Genomic DNA, 19850 nt, shown 5'->3' with positions numbered 1-19850 from the left:
GCTTTGTTCCCAGAGATGCTCTTGAACTGCCTCAGACAGGAGTGACAGGGAGCACCCCTGCTTCCTCAAGTGGAGACATGAACCAGAAAGATGTGACGTCCTGTTTTGAGTGGACTCACCTCAGTCCCATGGACAATCCACAGGCGCCACTTGTCTGTTGTTGTGTGTTTGAAATCAGGCGTGGCTTCCTTAAGAAGTTTCCATATGAAGCCTACTGCAGTATTTGTATTTTCTTCTAGTGAGGACAAGTGGGCTGGCATGTGCTGGCCCCAGCATGAAGGTAGGGACGGGAGATGTAGAGAGTGCTACAGCAGACTCACCAGGTGGACAGTGAAGACATCACCTGACTTTTGGAATTTGTTTTCTCATAGCCTAATTTCATTCTAATTCTTACTTGGGAAGCAGCCACACAAGGCTGTGTTTGTAGTTGCTATTTTAGGGGAAAGGTGACGGTCTTAGTTAGGGTTTCTATTGCAGCAACAAAACCCCATAACTAAAAAGCAAGTTGGGGAGGAAAAGAGTTTATCTGGCTTACACTTCCACATTGCTGTTTATCGCTGAAGGAAGTCAGGACAGGAACTCACACACGGCAGGAACCTGGAGGCAGGCCTGATGCAGAGACCATGGAAGGGTGCTGCCTGGCTTGCTTTGCATGGCTTGTTCAGCCTGCTTTCTTATAGAACCCAGGGCCACCAGCCCAGGGATCACACCACCCACCACAAGCTGGGCCCTCCTGCACTGATCACTAATTGAGAAAATGCCTCCCAGTTGGATCTTATGCAGGCATTTTCTCAACTGAGGCTCCTTCCTTTCTGATGACTCTAGCTTGTGTCAAAGTTGACACAAAACCAGCCAGTGCAGTGACCTTCAGGGATTTGATTCCACCATTGACAGGCAGCTTTGCATGATGTGTGCTCTACAGATTTTGTTTTCCTATATCACATATTCTCTTTTCACACAGACTTCCTCACCGATTGCCACAAGTGCCAAAGCCGCAGTAAGTGTCTACTTCAATGACCAAGCCTTGGTTCTGTCATCCCTAGTGTGAGGGTACTGTGCACCCCCATCTCTTGCATTTGTTTTGGGTATCAAAGTTTGACTCGTGAACTGTCACCAAGCCTAGGACTAGACTCAACAATTATTCCTATGACCACTCCTGCTCAAAAGCAAGAGAGAGCATGTGAAAGCACAGGCCCTGGGGCTGCAGAGATGGCTCAGCAGTAAAGAACGCTTACCTAAGACCCAAGTTCAGTTCCCAGCGTTCACAGGATAGCTTACAACTGCCTGCAACCCAATTCCTGAGGCCTTTATGCATTCTTCTGACCTCCACAGGCTCCTGGGGGCATAGGGTGCACATAGGTACACAATACATAAATAAAACCAACAAACAAATAAGCAAATACACACAGACACATGTGTTCAGACAAATCCGCAGAGCACAGAGAAAAGCAGGCAGGAATAGAAGAACCTGCTGCCTGTGTTTGCATCCGTATGTCAGAAACCAGACAAAACCCATCTGCAGCCATAGACTGCGGGATAGTGGTCACACATGAGAGCTGGGAAGCATTCTAGGAATGATCTGAGCATTAGTCATGCGCGTGAAATGCCGTTCTGCAAACAGTCCTCAATCTGTGTATTTGTGACATGGAGTTCTACTCTTTCATAAGATCACACAACACCGTGGAGCCCAGGGTTATACTTGTTGCATGTTTATAGGGATTTGCACATTGTCTTTAGTACTTCCAGAAAAAATCTGGTGCTATAAGCATGACTGTTACCATCAGATCAAAGTGGACACTTAAAAACTGGTTAATGCAGTTAATAGAAATGTTTTCAAAATAATATCAGACGGCATGGGATGTACTAACAGCACCAACTTTTTGTTTTCTCTTTATACATGTTATTTTCATTTTGTTTTGTTTTTTCCAGACAGGGGTTCTCTGTGTAGCCTTGGCTGTCCTACACTCACTTTGTAGACCAGGTTGGCCTCAAACTCACAGCAATCTGCCTGCCTCTGCCTCCCGAGTGCTGAGGTTAAAGGCGTGTGCCATCACTGCCCGGCTTTATTTATTTATTATTTATTTTTTTAGTAACCTACTGAATTTGAGCTGCCATTAGTTTTGGAGCCACCCACTGGAATGTGGCTCACCTAACAGGGACCAAACCTCTAAAGAAAACTGACTCTCCCCTGCTGAAAGCCATTACCTGTTACTATCTCCTCAGCTAGTTGTGGGGGCTCATGGGCCCCACCTCAAGCTCTGCTAGACCGCTGGCTAGCTTGATCTTGTGTAGACAGCCCCAGGCGCTATGAGTTCATGGTGGGATGCTTCTGTCTTGAGGACAAATCCCCCTTGAATTCTGGTCCCTTCTACCTTTCCTCCCCTGTCTCCTGAAACAGTCCTTGAGCCTTGGGGAGGGGGGAAGGCAAAATATAGAAATCCCATTTGCAGCTGAGTATTCCACAGACATTTATTCTCTGCGCTTTGACTCATGAGTCTCTACATTAACCACAGTCCATAGTATAAGAAAGAAAGGAAGAAACAATCAAAGCAAAGCAAAGCAAAGCACGACTTTTTCAGCCAGAAGGTCAACACAGCATCTATTTGATTGTGGCTCTGAACTGTCCCTTGGATTTTCTTCTGAAGGGCAGTTTGTGCTTCTGTTCCCTGGGACTCCTGTTCATGTTTGTTTCTAGTCGCCCATTTTTTCTAGTAGATGGACACCATTCTAAAATGGATTAAATATAAACTAGATCCTAGGAGAGCAAGGCATCAGTCTTTTGGAATATTTCATTTTCCCAGTGTATCCAAGGCACGTGTATCTTTTTGTTTGTTTGTTTTGAATCATTGACTGTATCCTCTGTTCTTGAAGAATCTGTGCTTCCCTGACTCTGTTTCATGTCTCGGTGCTAGGACTGTGGTCCCTCGATTGGGCTGGCAGCCGGAATCCCATCCCTGCTGGCCACAGCCCTGCTGGTGGCCTTGCTGTTTACCTTGATTCAGCGAAGAAGAAGCATCGAGGAGCCCATTGAGGTGATGGCTGCTTTTTTGGGTGTGAACGTTTAGTCTGAATCGATATCTCAGTGAACTGGTCTCTGTCTGGAATAAGCACATCAGAACTCAGAGCCTGCGTTGTTTCTGAGGCCAAGGCAGCAAATGTTTCTGTCCTGTACTGTCCATTGTTGCTAGATTCAGTCAGAGCTGGCTTGCACATAACTTTCTAGTCCCTCTGGCAGTAAGATGACATTTGGGGTGGCAAAAAATAGGAATGGAGGGGGATGACTGATGCCATGCAAACATATGTCTATACAGGGGGTGTTACCCACACTGAGGGAGGGAAAGGGCACAAGTTTCATCATCAGATGACAAGAATGGGAAGGAAGACAAGAGACAAAAGAGTGACGAAGTGTCTATAAAAGGACTATGTTAAGACTAAATAACCTTGCCTGTTTCTATTCCTCAATGCGCATGACTTACAAGTGAGTGCGTCCGGACCCCTGACATCCCACCCAGCAAGGTTTCACAGTATGATAAGCCTGTGTCCAATAGCCTCTGGGTTCTAATTTCTCTCTGTACTTATGAACAATCATAGTTGGCTTTATACTGGCAGGTATTAACACGGGGAGATAGAAAGCCTGGGTTCGAATCCTGGCTCTGAACCATATGGTTTATGTGAACAGGAACATGTGACTCAGCATATCTTATAGGAACATGTGACTCAGCATTTCTTATGCCTTGGTTAGTTCAGCTCTGTAGCAGGTGTCATAAAACCACCCTCTCAGGATGGGGAGTAACTTGTCATACAGTGCTTGCCGAGAATGCACGAGGGCATGGGATCCAAGCCCAGCACCACAAACAACAATAACGAACCCTAGCGCACAAACACAAGCACTTCCTATCTGAAGAGGTGGGAGCAGTTGTAAGGATGGCCTGAGACAATGGGCGACAAGTATCGTTACACATAGATATGGATGTACTGACAAGTTATAAACTGGATGCAGGTCGAGACATACTGTGGGCAATGGTGGCATTCTTTAATTAGGCAGTAGTTTCCTAACTTTCGGTGCTCTTTAAAATGACCTAGAAGGCTAACATATGTCAACCAGCAAGTCAATTAAATCAGAAATTTCTGGAGCCAGAGAGATGACTCAGTGGTTAAGAACACTAGTCCATCATGCAGGGGAACTGGGGTTCTGTTTTCAGCACCCATATGGTGACTCACAACCACCTGTAACTTCAGTCCTAAGGGATCCAACACCTTTTTTTTTTGGCCTCCACATGTATGTGGTACATATACATACATGCAGGCAGACACTCAAATACGTAGAACAAAAGTAATGAATGAATGAATAAATAAATCAATCAATCAAAGAAGAATTTCAGATGGAAGTCATTGTTCTAAAAACATTTGGGGAGGGGGTTGGTTTGATTGTTTGTGGCAGTGGGGAATCAAGTGCAGGATTTCCCAAGTACTAGGCAAGTACTCTGCTCACTGAGCTGCACCCCCGACCCAGTTCATATTTCTATTATGTGTATTGTCTCCATGCACACCGTTCACAAAGGATCACCTAGCGGTCACTTGCTACTGTGAACCTTGCTTAACCCTGTACGTTCTATACACCCACTTCTACATTAGCAATAAGTTAGTCACACTGGTGGGTTAACATCCCCAATTAATAATAAAATGGGATGGCTTAAAACGGAACAATCAATGTGAGTGAAGTCTCTTGACCTCTCTGTCAACTATCACAGGGCAGGCAGCGAACCATAGCGTGGATACACTGGGCAAGGGATGAAGTAGGGTGGGTGGCTCAGGGTTTTGTCATGCTTTCACAACGGCAGTTTAAAACTTTCGGCTTCTGGAATTTCCATTAGCATCCTAAGATTCCCGCTGGCTACTGGTAACTGAAACCATTGTGAGCACACAGGGGGATTACTGTAACTTAAAACACACGTTAATGTGCAAAGGATAGTATGGAGAACGCAAGTATCGGCTCACAGCCAGTCTTGTTTCTTGTCCACTCCTGCTCACCGTCTTCACAACTACAGCCCTGGACCGTTTTTGAGTAGTGATGTTTCTTGAGTCTCTGTTCAATTTGCTCATGGTAGGCTCTTATCTGCGTGTTTGTTTGCTTTTAAAGGGTTCTGGTGATTCTGATGTGCCCTGTGGTTTAAAACACAACGATTTGAGTGGTTACAGCTATGACCGCTCTCTAATATCTGCATGTTTGTTTATAACCATTTTAGGAAAGTGAGACGCCATGTGAAATTTCAGAACTCTATGACAATCCCAAAATCTCCGAGGTAAGAACTTTTGACTATATCCCCACATGTGACTGAAAGTGTAGCAAGATGAGGGTTTTTAAACCTCGCTTGCACACAGGTGCCATGTGAGAGCCTGTGGAAGTGAGGCAACCAAATATAGTGAAAGCACAAACGAGGTGATCGGTGTGTCTTTACTGACCAGACAGGATCTGAAAGTCGATTTAACATTAGAAAATCAGGGGCTGGATTGTAGCTTAATGGTAAAGTGCTGACCTAGCACACAGAAGCCATCGGGTTCTGTGCCCAGTACTGAAAATTAACACAGCAGCGACAAAAAAAAAAAAAAAAAAAAAAAAGAAAAGAAAAAAAAAAAAAAAAGAAATCAACTCAATATGATTTAGCTAAAGAAACAGATATATGGCCACCTTAGTCTCTTTGCTGTTTTCCTCTGTGGTGGATGCTGGCCCACAAGCTTTGAAGGAGTCTTTTGTCTCGGCCTCCCATATCCATGTAAAAGTGTTGGGGTTACAGAGGCTTGCACTATGTCTGGTTTTTATGTGGCTTCTGGGGATTCAAACTCAGCTCCATTTCTCCCCAGCCCTTGATATAGATTTCCAAGGTAAGCTAGAATTAGGAACTTAACTTGAAAAATGATACCTAAGGGAATATGTCTCTAAGATCAGAAATAAATCAAGAGTGCTCATCACTTGTATTCATCACTGGACTGTAGGTCCTAACCTACAGAATGGGATAAGAAAAGGCAAACATAACATTGAGAAGAAATAAGTAAAATTATCATAATTTTCAGATCATATATGGCTGTCAACATAGAAAAACTCAATAATCTACAGATAAATTATTTGGCTTATAAAAATAGTTCAATAATTTTATTGCATATAAAAACAATACACAGGATTTAGCTTTGAGGTAGAGCACTCACTGCACATGAGCAAAGGCCTCGGTTTGATTTCCAGCACTGAAAAAAATTAAAAAACAATGTGTATGGCTTAATATCAATAGCTATGCGTTAGAAAGGGGAATATTATAACGCCCTATTTTACAGTGGTAATAAGATGCATACAATGCTAAACAACAAACCTGATAAAATGTCTAATCCTATCATGGAAATAATAAACCAGAGTAAAAGGCATTCAACAGTAGCTAAGTTGTGATGGTTAGATACTGTGGTCCTGCATAGGAAGACCCAAACCCGTAAAGATGTTAGCCCCACACATCCCTGGTACAGTCAGTATCTCTATAATCAGTGTAGTTGTGGAGCTAGAGAGATGGCTCAGCAGTTAGAAGTACTTACTGCTTTTTTCAGAAGACCTGGGTTCAGTTCCCAGTGCCCGTGTGGCAGTGCACAATGGTTTACAACTCTAATTCTAGCGTATCTGTACTGCCCTGCCCTCCTTGGATACTAGGCATGCTCATTTAGGCAAAATGTTCACATGGATAACATTTTTTAAAAATTAAAATAAATATATTTGTGACATATATACCAAAATACTTTTCAATAAACTTAGTAGTTATAGGGGACCTGCTGTTTGGGCACCAGAATATTGCAGTCCAGCTTCAATATAAACTGGGGAAACTGAGGCAGGGAGTAGAGCCTACGGCTGGCCGGTGACCCTGCAGACTTTTTCTGAGGGCAACCTTCCAGGCTGGAACTGATTTTCACCAGCAATGGCTTCCACTGATGATGGCAAGCTGGGGCTAGAGCTGATGGCTCCTAGAGGGGGTTAGTGTCTAAAAAAGAAAGGGAAAGAAGCAGAGAAAGGAACCACACACAGACACACTATACTTCATGATGAAGTAAGACAGACTCCAGCAGGTAGGTTCCAACAAGCTTCTTCTTTCAAGCTTCTCTTTACACATTCACATACATACATACATACATGCATACATACATACATACACACATACATGCATACATACATACACACACAGACATACATACATATCTTGATGGATAGAACAAACTCTGCAGAGCAAGTTCCAACCCAACCAGCTATTGTACATATGTATATATATGTGTGTGTGTGTGTGTGTGTGTGTGTGTGTGTATACACACACACATATATGTGTATATATATACATACACACATATATACATTTGGTGGAGGGAACAAAGTCCTAAGAGTGACTCCCAACAACCTTATTATTTCTCTCACAGTTTATATATGCCAGGAAGATCTTTCAAGCAGTACAAAAATCAAAATGTGTTTACATTCTATTTCTCTATAAATAAATGATTACAATGAATATACATAAAGAAAATTATGTTCCCCAATACCTCCACATGATCAAATGTTTTACATATTATGTGTGAGGAAAAAAAACCATAAAAACAAGTTACTTCCAAGAATCCATATACATTTGTACCTAAGCAACTTGTTACATATTAACAGAATATAAGAAAGCAAAGTAGTTTCTCAGCCAGCTTTTCTTTACTGGCAGGTTGCAATTTGAGGTTACAAAGAAAGAATTAATTATTTTTAAAAGTAATCTTATAAAGATCTTAAAGGAATCTCAAATCTAAAATTCTATATAAAAATTAGCCATTTCTACTTTAAATCCTATGCTCATCTACTTATTAGTATTTTTATTAAATCATATCAGGAAGCTGAGGGCAAAAATAAATATAAAAAAATTAGTCATCATGAAATCCAGCTTCAGTGAGAGAGTTATGTCAGCTAGTGCTAATTGGAGTATTGTCTTTGCTCACCAACCTCAAAAAGTCCTTAGCTTTACTATTAAGAGTGTACCTTTTCTTTTTCTTTTTAAAAAATATATGTTTTATTAATTTATTCATATTACATCTCAATTGTTATCCCATCCCTTGTATCCTCCCATTCCTCCCTCCCTCCCACTTTCCCCTTACTCCCCTCTCTTATGACTGTGACTGAGGGGGACCTCCTCCCCCTGTGTATGCTCATAGGATATCAAGTCTCTTCTTGGTAGCCTTCTATCCTTCCTCTGAGGGCCACCAGGCCTCCCCATCCAGGGGACGTGGTCAAATATTGGGCACCAGGGTTCATGTGAAAATCAATGCCCACTCTCCATTCAACTATGAAGAACATCCTGTCTATTGGCTAGACCTGGGTAGGAGTTTGAAGTTTACTGCATGTTTTGTCCTTGGCTGGTGTAGTTTGAGCAGGACCCCTGGGCCCAGATCTGCCCATCATAATGTTCTTCTTGTAGGTTTCTAGGACTCTCTGGATCCTTCTATTTCCCCATTCTCCCATACTTATCTCACCTAGAGTCCCAATAGTAAGTCTTTCCTTCTGTCTCACTTTCCTGGTAAGTGAAGACTTTCATAGGATCATAGGCCATGCCCCTTGGGCTAGTGTCCAGATATAAGTAAGTATATACCATTTGACTTTCTGCTTCTGGGTTAATTCACTCATTATGATCATTTCTAGTTCAATCCATTTGTCCAAGAGTGTACTTTTTCTTAACTTCAAATTGTTCTGTAAGATTTTCTGCATCAGAGCTAGTAGCAAAATCATCTTTATCTAACCTTGCTGAACAATCTGTTTTTCCAAACTCTTTCTAAGGGTCATTGTTAGTAATCTACATCTTTTCAAGGGTGGTAGTTGAATCATTAATCTGCTCCAGCAGCAAAGCCTGAAAGAGATCAAGCATTGCTATTGCTTATGCCAAAGATACTGCCCAGTGAGGGGCTGGGAGCCCCCTTTATAGCACTCACACAATTCATGTATTAGGAGGACTGTGAGGACAGCAAGGGTAACAAGTAGAGCTATCTCCACAACAGCATGAAGTCCTCAGGACACGTAGTTCCCCAGGATATGCCTTGCCGAGACATGCCCATCGTGGGTGTGCTAACTGGTGGGCCGCGTTCCATGAGATCTAGAGCTGTTTTGCTGTTCCACGTACTTGGCCTCCAGCACTTAGTAAGGTTCAAAAGTTTGTAGGGAATAAAGCATGAGAAGACTAATTGTGGTTAATTTAGAAGCACGACCTAATAAGTGTTTATTTTAGGTTAATCATTTTTACAGTGGTATTTTCTAACCCTCAATCAATCAATGAGAACACAGATGCCTGTTGTATTTTAGAATGAGCCTTTACCCAGGGCAAGGCAGATGTTACCTCCTAAGCCATCCTCCGATAACTCCCAGTCTCCATCCCATTCCATCTGTTCTAATCATTTCTATTTGGGCAACCTCCCACCCACAATCCCAAAACACTTGGTAACATTCTCCATCTCTTCCCATGAGGAACTTCAGAATTCCTCCCCTGGGCCCACGTGGCTCTAATCCTACCCTATGCCCATTCTCCTCCTCTTTCTTCCTCCATCTCATCTCTTCTTCTCCCAAGATCCTCTCTCCCAAAGCCTAAGGAACCTTCACTCCGCCCCTTCCTTCTGCCTTGCCCAGGTGTATTTATTCAGCCAATCAGGGAGACAAGGCTCAGGGCAATAATAAGATATTTCGAGCTAACACTTAGCATCAGAATACATCAGACTAATCTCCAACAACTAACAAGTAATGAATGCATAGGACAAATGAAAAAGAAATGCAAAGGAATAGTGTAATGCCCAAGTTGAGAAACCCCCAAAGACCACCATGAATCAGTTGGATGCAAATCACACAGGGTCTTGTTTATTTCAAGCTCAGAGCCTGGACGTCAGCCCCTTCATGAGGAAGGAAGATGGTGGCCCCTAGTGCTAGGGGAACAAGGATTTTAAAGGAAAAATCTGCAGGCATGGGGGTGGTGGGGATGGGGGTGGGGAGGGGCTTCCAAGCCTTGTTGTTACATGATAGGTTAGATGGATACAGGAAAGTTGCCCTTTAAGCTGATTGGCTGGGGGACTAGCACTAAGCAAAGGGACCAGGGCCAGACTGCAGGAGGGAATATTTTCTTTCTTCTGGTCACTGTGACCTGTAGCTCTGATTGGTTGGCCTCAGGTCCAAGCTCCTAGGAATGGGTACTAGCTGTATGTTTGTGGCTCTCCCTGGAAACTCCAGGGGTGGGGATCAAGTTCTCAGGGCCTGAACACAAAATGGTGTTGGTGTGGTCTCTACAGTAGGTTTGAACCCAACCATATCAGTGATCATATTAGATATAATTGGCCTCAATCGCTTCAATTACAAGGCAGAGTCAGTCAGCTTGGCTGAAAAGCAGTACCTGACTTTATAAAAAATCTACAGAACATCATTTCATGAATATAAAGGCTTGAATAGATTAAAAGTTAAAGGTAAAAAAAAAAAAGAAAAGAAAAGAAAAACAAACAAACAAACAAAAACCAACAACAACAACAAAAAAAGTTAAAGGATGGAGACACCCCGCCAACAATAATTAACCAGAGAGAGTCGTGTGGCATGAAAAACCCTTGAAGGCAACAAGCTTAGGCACCTGTAGACATCACTCACTTCCTGCCCCTCACGGATCAGTGTCTTCACGCTCCCAATTCCCACTATCTTGCCAACCATTGTTTCAAATGGTTGGTCTGAGTTTTTGCTGTTTCGTTGCAAGGGTCAATTTGGTTGTTTGAGTCTATCCTGGCCAGAAGCTGAAGTCTCTGCTATATTATTTAAACACTCTGTTTGTGTTCTCAAGAATCCTAGGGGGTCACCGACACATGAAATGAACCCACGAGGTGCCCAAGAAGGCCACATATATGTGAAGACTGTCTCTGGAACTGAGGAGCCACTGCCAGACACATACCGTCCTCCCGAAGAAATAGAGAGGAGAAGGGGACTGTGGTGGCTCGTGCCCAGACTGAGCTTAGAATGATGTGACCTCCTCAGGAAGCAGACCCAGAGCTAGAATAGGGCTGAAAACCTCGGGAGTCTGTGCTTGGGCTCCGTGCTTGGAGAGGCGAGGACCCCGCTGCCTCCCGTTCGTTCCACACGAATTTCGTTTATAGATCCGGGACACACCTGCTTGTTTTGCCTCTTTAGGCAGTGGCTGCAATAGGGTCCTTCAACCTCATGCCTTGAGGTTTAATCAGCGCTACAACCCAGGTGAGTTGCTGGGCATACCAGATGAGCCCCTTATGTCCTGTTTCTGAATCCAGAGAAGTTAGCTTTTGGGAAATAGGCTTGACTGCTGAGTGTCCTGCCTTCTCCTCTACCTGCTCCAGCTTTTACCTTGGGGGGGGGGAGCTCTGGGAGTTGGCTTTTCTGGGTGTGTTGGCCAAGGCCAGCTCGGCACGAGTTAGGATGTGAGTGAAACTTACAGAAGACGTGTGAAAGAAGCCATTTCTTCCTTCTGAATATCTCAGGCTAAGGCCCACACGTGCCCTGACACAGGGAAGCCGCTGTGAGAATTCTGATGAAGGCTCCTGCCCTCCCCAAGCCTACCTGTTTTGGATTTTATAAAAGAGGGGAGACTATTCTGTGTGTCATTTGGCCATTGGAAAAATTACAAAAGAAATAAAAGGGAGTGGCTTCCAGTTAGTGGACATTAGGACTATCGATGCCCACACTTAACCCCGGTCTTCCCACATCCTCTCACGCTGCTTGTCTGATCAAGCCAAGCAAGTGCTCTGCAGCACTGTTAGTCACATAGCCACATAGACAGCAAGGAAATCTTGATTCTAAACTTTCTCCGTGGCCTGCAATCTGGATTGTTGGCATTTAAGATAACTCTCCTTGTCACTAGCAGTCTACTCACTTCAGCTCTGGGCAGCATTTGTCCTTATGTGTCAACCAAGTTCCAAAATCCAAGTACAGAGGCCCGTATTACACATTGCACCTTAACCTTCAGGACGCCGAAGTCTTGGGTGGGTAATCTTCATTGCCAGCTGGTGGGATTTAGAGTCACCATGGAAACCCACCTCCAGAAAGATTTAGCTGAGCAAGAGGACCTATGTGAATGTGGACAGTACCACTCCGTGGCCTGGGGTTTCTGACTGAATAAAAGGGAATTCAAGTTGAAAACACAGAATTCTCTGCCTCCAGACTGCAGATGATATGTGGCCAGCTGCCACATGCTCCTGCCACTATGACTTTCCTGCTATGATGGACCATACCCTTGAAACTGTGAGCCAGCATAAAATCTTAAGTAGATTTTATCAGGCATTTACCACAACAATGAGAGGAGTAATATAAAATTGATATTCATGTTTTGATGACTTTTCTTTGCAGTGAAGCATCTGTTTTGAAGCATCATAAAGAAAAGATGATTATGAGGGAGAGAGAGATCAGTAGGACCAAAGATAAACACAGAACCAAAGGGATGGGTTGGTAGAGCCACATCTGCCATACAAGGAAATTGAAGGACAGTTTCACCAGCTTGGGCCAGACCTTTGCCTTCACTTTCCCAGATGGCCTCCTGGTGGCCTGGTCACAGCTCCTTCCTGTGCATGGTCACTGCCTTGGGGTAGGCCATGCTTCACGGCGTGAGAGCTGAGATCTCATGGCATCTTGGGGAACAATCTCCATGAGACACCTTGGGATCCTGGGGAGCCATCTTTTCTCACATGGGGTCTCTGGTTGTTCAGAAATGGTCCAGTTTCTTGAGCAACAGAGAGTGGTTCTATAAACCCAGTGACCACCGCACACTAACAAAGCCCCTCGGAAGTTCAGTTCAGTGTCGTCTCATGGGCCCAGCTCTTAGATAAGTGCATTTGGACATTTTCAAGCCATGCCCAGGGATGCTGAGCGTTCAAGGCGTGGAAAGACTTTGGACTCCCTGAGAACTTGAGGAGACTGTGGCTTTGACATATCTGGGTATCAGCTCCAGCCCAGAATGTTGGTCACCTAGAGCCTCAGTCCTGTACTTAAAATAAAAGTGACACAGAGGGCAGCTGTGAGGCCTGAGTGAAATATACATATCAGTAAGCTTTGTAAAAGTAAGGTGTGGCTGGGTTTTAGATACTTTATTCTTATTTATTTATTTATTTTGGGGGTTTTATGTTTTTTGAGACAGGGTTTCTCTATGTAGCCTTGGCTGTCCTGGACTCACTTTGTAGACCAGGCTGGCCTTGAACTCACAGTAATCTGCCTGCCTCTGCCTCCCAGAGTGCTGGGATTAAAGGCGTGCTCCACTATACCTGGCTTGGATGCCTTATTCTAATCCTACTTATAATTAATTGCTTAGACTCTTTATTTCAAATTGTTTTCACTAAACTTTCAAGATTCAGTACTTCTGTTGGTACAAAAACTTAATTTGTAATAAGGTGAAAATAAATGGCTATTGTATGAACCTACAAAGTACCCGTGGCTCTTCCTTCCCTATGTTAAGGAGGCAACTTTTCCCTTTTTTCTTTTCTGACTCTTTCTCTCAGATGCTGGCCAGAACCTAAGTGTGCTTTCTCCAGAACTGCCGGTTTCCGCTCTTTTTCTAAAGGTCCTCCCTGCCTTGTAGCAGGGCTCCACTAACAGGCAGTGGGGTGGGGTGGGGGGTAGGGGGTAGGAGGTGGGGGTGGGGCATGGGGGATAAGGGAGTAGGGGTAGGGGTGAGGGGAGGGGAGGTAGGAGGTGGGGGTGGGGCATGGGGGGTGAGAGGGTGGGGGCTGGCGGTGGGCGGTGGGGGTGAGGGGCCAGGGGTGAGGGGTGGGAGTAGGGGGAGACCTCCATGCTGAAAACTCAGGCAGTGTTGTGGTTGTGTTTACTTCTTTCTTCCATTCTCCTCCCCTCAATTCCCGATATATTGAAAAGATCAGGATTCGGCCCATTCATCAGGCCATGAGACCCCGTGGTAGACTGGCATCTCTAGCTCCAAATTGGCTAGGCAGGGAAGCCCCGCCACAGCCTCTAATCCCTGGGACTCCAGCCTCTCTGAATTTAGTTTATATTACCCTCAACAGCAGACCTTCCTGGAGACTTGTGGGGCCACAGTCACTCATTCAAAGAGGATCACTCAGCACCTTTTCATGCAGGGACTTGCCACATTCATGGGTTATTGTATCAAAGGTTCACACATAACCCACGGCAGCCTGTCTGTTGGTTGAATGGCAACCAGCTACATGGCATAGGTTAAAACCAGTGCAGCCCTCTCCAACCCCCCTCGCCCCCCACCATTTTCTCTCTCATCTCCAAACACGGACATGGGAGGCTCAGGGAGTGATGGATGGATAGAGCTAAGGTGGCTGGAGAGGCATCTGTCATTCATCATCAAGAGTGGGAAGGTCTGTCTCCTCCAGGGTGGGTTTGCAGCATGTCCTGCTACCATGGGGGTCAACCCTTGGGTTCCCTGAGGTTTTGTTTCTAGACTGTTAAGGTATTGGGAGGAGCTTGGATTCAAGCAGCCCTGTGCACATGTTCACGTCAGGGCCTCATGTGCTGCTGGGCTTCAGGCTTGTGGCCTGGATGCCCGTGAGACCTGGGTTCTGGCAGGACTGATGCTATCAATCTCAATTCCAAGGACTTGGAGAGCTTTTGTGTGCTGCCACATACTGAGGTCTCATCTCCCCCAGTACTGCCTAAGCCCAGCCTTGGGGTGCTCTGCCGAAATCTGGTGTTACCAGGGAATTTGGGGGGGGGGGTCTACTCTTTGTGTTCTTAATCTTGTTAATAAAAGAATTAAAAACAAAAACAGCTCAGAAGGAAGCTTGGGGACATTTTTATTAGCATTTAAGGGGGAAAAAAGCTATAAATCTTGATAGATGGAAGGAAGAGAGAGATGAAGAGGAAGAGAGAAAACCAGGCATTTTAGTTAGGCATGGAGGGCAGACAAGCAATCACATGGTAAGAGGAGGGGTATAGCTTCAGAGAAAGCCGAGAGCATCAGAGACAGCATGCCTGGGCTTCAGCCAGAATCCAAAAGAAAGAAAAAGAATTGTTGTTTTCTTTTTCTTTTCTTTTCTTCTTAAAGAAAAGTTAGGCTTTTCTGAGAAATTCCACAAAGCAGACAGGCTTGGCAATTGACGACTCCACAGAAGGGACATTTCTGGGAGGGAAAGCGCTCGCTGCCTTTAAAGGGGCAGCTATTCTTCCCTTTTCCTTACTGCAGTTTGGGGTGAAGCAGCCTTAAGGGTGGTGATCTCTTGGCCAAGTGATTGACAGGCCCAAATGGATGATCTCTTAAGGGAGGACCAATAGTGTGAAATAGTCTAATGTTTTGGGGTAGACCAGACTGTCTTGTTGCCACTTAAGGCGGGAAATATTCTGTTCTTTTCATCAGGCCTTAAGAAATGGCAGAGCCAGTCACCTTTCTTAGGTTACCAGCAGAATGGGAGGTGGAGGGGCACAAAGCTTCAGTGGCCTCTAAGAAAGCAGAGAAGAGGCATCTGGGTAATGCTGCTTAAGTCTCGATGGGGGAAGAGCATTCTCCTCAGATCCCTTCCTTCTTCTGCATGCCGCCCTTCCAGCCGCCATCCCCTGGAAGCAGGCTGACACTCATCACTTTGCCTCTGCAGGCTGAGGACCCTGACCTCCCTACAGTAGGTGGCCTTTTGGGTCCCTTCAGGGCATAGGGTCTGTCTCCTCTCCAGGAGGAAGCAGGAGGTAAGAATGGATCTGGCGAGGGGTGTTCCAGAGGCTGCCTCCCTCCCTTGGGGGCCCTGAAGTGAAGAAACCCTCACTGTCTCTTTAAGAGCTCCAGGTGCATCCAAGAAAGAGCAGTGAGAGAGCATCCCTGATACAGCTCAGTGCTGGCCAGGAAAGGTACCAGCTCAGAGCAGAGCCAAGACAGCTAGGAGTCAGCACTGCTTCCCCCGCACTCCCGGAGCCTTAGGGATCTCCGATGTGCTAATTACACCCAAGGGTCCCTTTGAAATCCGCCATGGGCTCTTACTCTACCACAGTTCCATTTGTGTCTAGAAACATAAGAATTGAGCAAGGCAAAGAATATGTCATCCTTTTGTTTGCTATTTTTATTGGCGATATACAGAGATTCAGATCCACAGGAGTTAGGTGAACTTTGATGCACTTCTCTGGATGAAGCACCGACGACAAGACCATTTTTATTGAAAAAAAACAAACATGAATTCTATGTAGCAGTGGGACAGATGGCCTGAGAATGTGACCCATGGCCACATCCTGGTTTGTTGAGCCTCCAAAGTTTATCCTCTATGCATGGTATACTTAGGATCCACTTCCTGCCTGCATTTCCTGAGGCCTAAAGAATCCCAGACTTTGCCAAGCCATCCTCTACTAGCAAACAGCGCTTCGCCTAACCTGAAATGAACAGTGTCAACAGCCCCTTCTTAGGCATTCCTTTCCCATGGTTCAATGTACTCCAATCCCAGGTGGGCGAAGATGTCTTCTTCACTTTCTGCTTCAAGAAACACTCTCTGGAAGCACAGGGAGAAACACGGCTGCTCAGGACTTTGCCCTGTGCACCTCAGTGGAGACTTGTGAGTGACAGTGGAAGCGTGTCCCCGCCCCCCCCCCCACCCCCTCTGCTCCTGAATATCAAAGGTCAGAGGGAGCCCAGGTGTGGTGATTCACATCTGGTACCCCAGCCCTAGGATGCAGAGGCAGGAGCCTAGGCTGTGGAGTGAGCCCTTAACTCAGACAGACAGACAGACAGACAGACAGATAGACAGACAGACAAAAACCCAACAACCCAAAGGCTGGAGTTACTACTTTCTGTAGTTTTGACACTTTCCCATGCAACAGTAAAATTGTGACAGTCTTCTCCAGTCAGCAAATGACACATATTTTTCCTGAGTCCCTAATTCTTCTTTGCGGGTATGTGTGAGTGCATGTTTATGTATGTGTTCACATGTGTGTGTGTGATGCGTGTGCATTTGTGTGTTATATATGGAGGGCAGAAGTCAACTCTGGAGGTCTTCCTCTAATATTCTCCCACCTTTTTTTTTTTTTTTTTTTTTTTGAGACAGGGTTTCTCACTGAGCCACTTACAATTTACTGGGCCGTCTGACTATTTAGCTCCAGGGATCTGCTTGCTGTGGCCTTGACAATTTCTAGGGTGCAGATATGTCCACCACTCCTGGTTTTTACATGGTGCTAAGGATCTGAACTTAGGTTCTTATGCTGGCATGGTCTCTTCGTGTGTGTGTGTGTGTGTGTGTGTGTGTGTGTGTGTGTGTGTGTGTGTGTGCCTGCACATGTCTATATACCTCATTTATGCATGTATGCATGTATGCCTGAAGAGGCCAGAAAAGGGTATCTGAGGTACCATGTGGGCACTGGGAACCAAACCTGGATCCTCTGCAAGAGCATCAAGTGCCCTTAAACACTGAGCCATCACCCCAGCCGTGACTCCTATTCTTAACCATAATTGCTCTTTGGAACCTCTTAATGTGTCTTCCTTCCTTCCTTCCTTTGTTTCTTTGTTGTTGTTGTTGTTTTCCTTAATAAAATACACTGAAGCTCGAATCACACTCCAGTCCAGTGAAATCAAAAGCTCCCGAGAGGTCTTGTTATCAAAGTATTTAAAGGTCTAGGCTATTCTACTGTGCAGCAGAGAGGTCAGCTGCTGGTGATGGCAGCTACCCTCTGCTCTGCATTCTCTTCCACGCCTGCCCACAGGCTCCACCCTCTGGCTCCACCCCACGATCTCTTTCAGACTAAACCTTTCTTCCCTGAGTCCCTTCTACTACATAGCACAGTCATGGACCTGGAGATGACACTTGTCCAATTACTTATTACACATTTTCCTGCAAATCTTCCTGAATTGAACTACAGTTCTGCCTCCACCCACTTGCTCAGTTTCTGAGGCTTTTCTGCTGGTACTTCCTGCCTCCTCCTCAGTGAGAAGTACCTTGAATTTCTTTGAGGATTCTCCTGTCCCTCCATCCATGAAGATGTAGGATGGCTTACATCTCTAGGAAGACGCACGTGACCCAAGCCTGACCAATAGGAACTATTAATAAACTATAATAAACCCCCAGAGGTCAAGGAGATCAGTTCTTGCTTCTAGTGATTTCATGATTTCTTCTCCCTCCAAGCGGAATTTGGTGCCCTTGACCACTGTAAGGACAGCAGCCTTTCTTGCTCATGGTTTAACAGTAGGACTGCTCATTTCTTCATCAGCTACATGGTAACTTGTCCCTTTTCTGAGGCATGAATTGAACAAGTTGCTGTTGCCAATCAAGTCCCCCATGGTTGGTGACTGAGGCCTGATGGCTTCCGGTCCATCTCTGGGTGCCTGTGTGGTTCTGCTGCATGGGATGCCCCTGAGTGACCCATGCAGAATGTGGTTGTCCCTGCCTTGATGGGTATTCCTGTGACATTTATGATTTGTGGGGATCCCTGGTTTTCTCTGGAGAAAATGACCACGGGCACTGGGATTCCAGCTAACTCACTTCCGCTCACCTCTGTGCTGGGTCTGGTGCCCTATCAACTCACTATCTGAGCAGGAGCCCTGGTGTTTTGCCCTGGGCTAGGTAGGGTTGTGACCTGAGGAGAGCTTTCCAGGTCCTTTCCACTGTGATTCACAGAGAACAGAACATTTGTAGCAAAGAGAAGTGAATCTGGACACTAAAATCGGTTTGCGTTGGGGCAGGAATGGGGTAAGAGGGCCCAGCAGGTGAAGGTTTTGCTGCCAAACCCAACATATGTGCACTCACTTCACTCACTATAATAAATAAATAAATAAATGAAGCTGGTCCAGGACAGGCAAGACTACACAGAGAAATCCTGTCTCAAAAATAAATAAATAAATAGATAGATAGATAGATAAATAAATAAATAAATAAATAAATATTGTTTTTAAAATCTGTTCAAGGGGTGGGCAGTGGTAGCGCATGCCTTTAATCCCAGCACTTGGAATACAGAGGCAGGTGGATCCCTGTGAGTTCGAGGCCAGCCTGGTCTACAATGGAAGTCCAGGACAGCTAAGGCTACACAGAGAAACTCTGTCTCGAAAAACAAAACAAAACAAAAAAAGAGGAAACAAAACAAAACAAAAATCTGTTCAAGGGAAGAGCTTGTGGGTAAATGTCAGTAACCCATCTCAGGAAGGAAACAGTACCTTGGTCTTGTCATACAGAGCATGGTTGTCCAGCATCATCTTCCGCTCATGTGTGGCGTAGCGTCGCAAGTCTCTCTCAAACTGCTGCAAAGAGATTTACAATAAATTACTGTCCAGTCTGGATCACTATGGTATGCAGTGTTGAAAGCCATCCCAGGCCCTTGGGTATTTGAAACTGCGGTCTCTAGCACATACCCTTGTGGTGATGTTCTTCCCTGGGGCAAAGTTCCTGGGTAGCTGAGCTCTGGGCTCCCAGTACTAGAACAGCAACTCGGTGTAAACAGAAAGCTGATTGGCTTGGTCTCTTGTCAGTCAGTGGTCAGCAGGCAACAGATGGTGTGTGAACATCTGTTGACAGACAGTGTGGGCATTGTTTCTAGAATAATGCCTGGTCCAGAGTAAATGCTGCCTAAATAGTTTTAAGTTTCAAAATATCACTATTGTAATAGAGAATGAGGAATATGGAGATCTTGGCCCAGATTTTATGCCTTTCCATGTGTCCCTAGGTGCAATACCCAGTCTCTTTAAACCCTGCTTTGCCCCAAGGTGGAGGAGTGCATGCTAAGCCCCTCCGTCTTTGACATCTACCCATACTGAGTCACATAAAGTGACATCTTTATGGTCAGGAGTACCCCGGAGGTTTCAGGGAGCAAATCTGAAGCCTAGGACAGTGACAAGCGAACCCTAGAAACAAGGATAGCGAATTACACTGCTGCTGGCTTCCTGAGAGAA

General features: G+C 45.2%; 2 protein-coding genes across 2 annotated transcripts in view; one reads left to right on the top strand and one right to left on the bottom strand.

Annotated features, from left to right (window-relative positions):
- The first annotated feature begins 274 nt into the window (after positions 1-274).
- Positions 275-11112, top strand: Opalin (oligodendrocytic myelin paranodal and inner loop protein). Its single transcript, XM_051146956.1, has 5 exons — positions 275-280; positions 962-997; positions 2913-3032; positions 5247-5303; positions 10848-11112. Exons 1-5 carry the CDS (start codon positions 275-277, stop codon positions 11022-11024), a joined length of 396 nt encoding a protein of 131 aa, XP_051002913.1. The 3' UTR covers positions 11025-11112.
- Positions 11113-16152: 5040 nt separating this feature from the next.
- Positions 16153-19850, bottom strand: part of Dntt (DNA nucleotidylexotransferase) — a 28664-nt gene continuing 24966 nt past the window's right edge. Inside the window, exons 10-11 of the mRNA XM_051146538.1 lie at positions 19119-19202; positions 16153-16470 (exon numbers count right to left, since the gene is read on the bottom strand). Coding sequence (XP_051002495.1) covers positions 16384-16470; positions 19119-19202 — 171 coding nt within the window. The 3' untranslated portion in view covers positions 16153-16383. The remainder of the gene's footprint in view (positions 16471-19118; positions 19203-19850) is intronic.

This window comes from Acomys russatus, chromosome 5, assembly GCF_903995435.1.
Source record: "Acomys russatus chromosome 5, mAcoRus1.1, whole genome shotgun sequence".
NCBI lineage: Eukaryota > Metazoa > Chordata > Mammalia > Rodentia > Muridae > Acomys > Acomys russatus.
The sequence above is the reverse complement of the archived record's forward strand: the minus strand, read 5'-3'. Positions and strand labels throughout refer to the sequence as shown.

Excerpts from the sequence above, each read along its gene's own strand:
- Opalin (XM_051146956.1), top strand. Across the intron at positions 3,033-5,246 it reads GCATCGAGGAGCCCATTGAG|GAAAGTGAGACGCCATGTGA; the intron begins GTGATGGCTGCT and ends TAACCATTTTAG. Across the intron at positions 5,304-10,847 it reads ACAATCCCAAAATCTCCGAG|AATCCTAGGGGGTCACCGAC; the intron begins GTAAGAACTTTT and ends TGTGTTCTCAAG.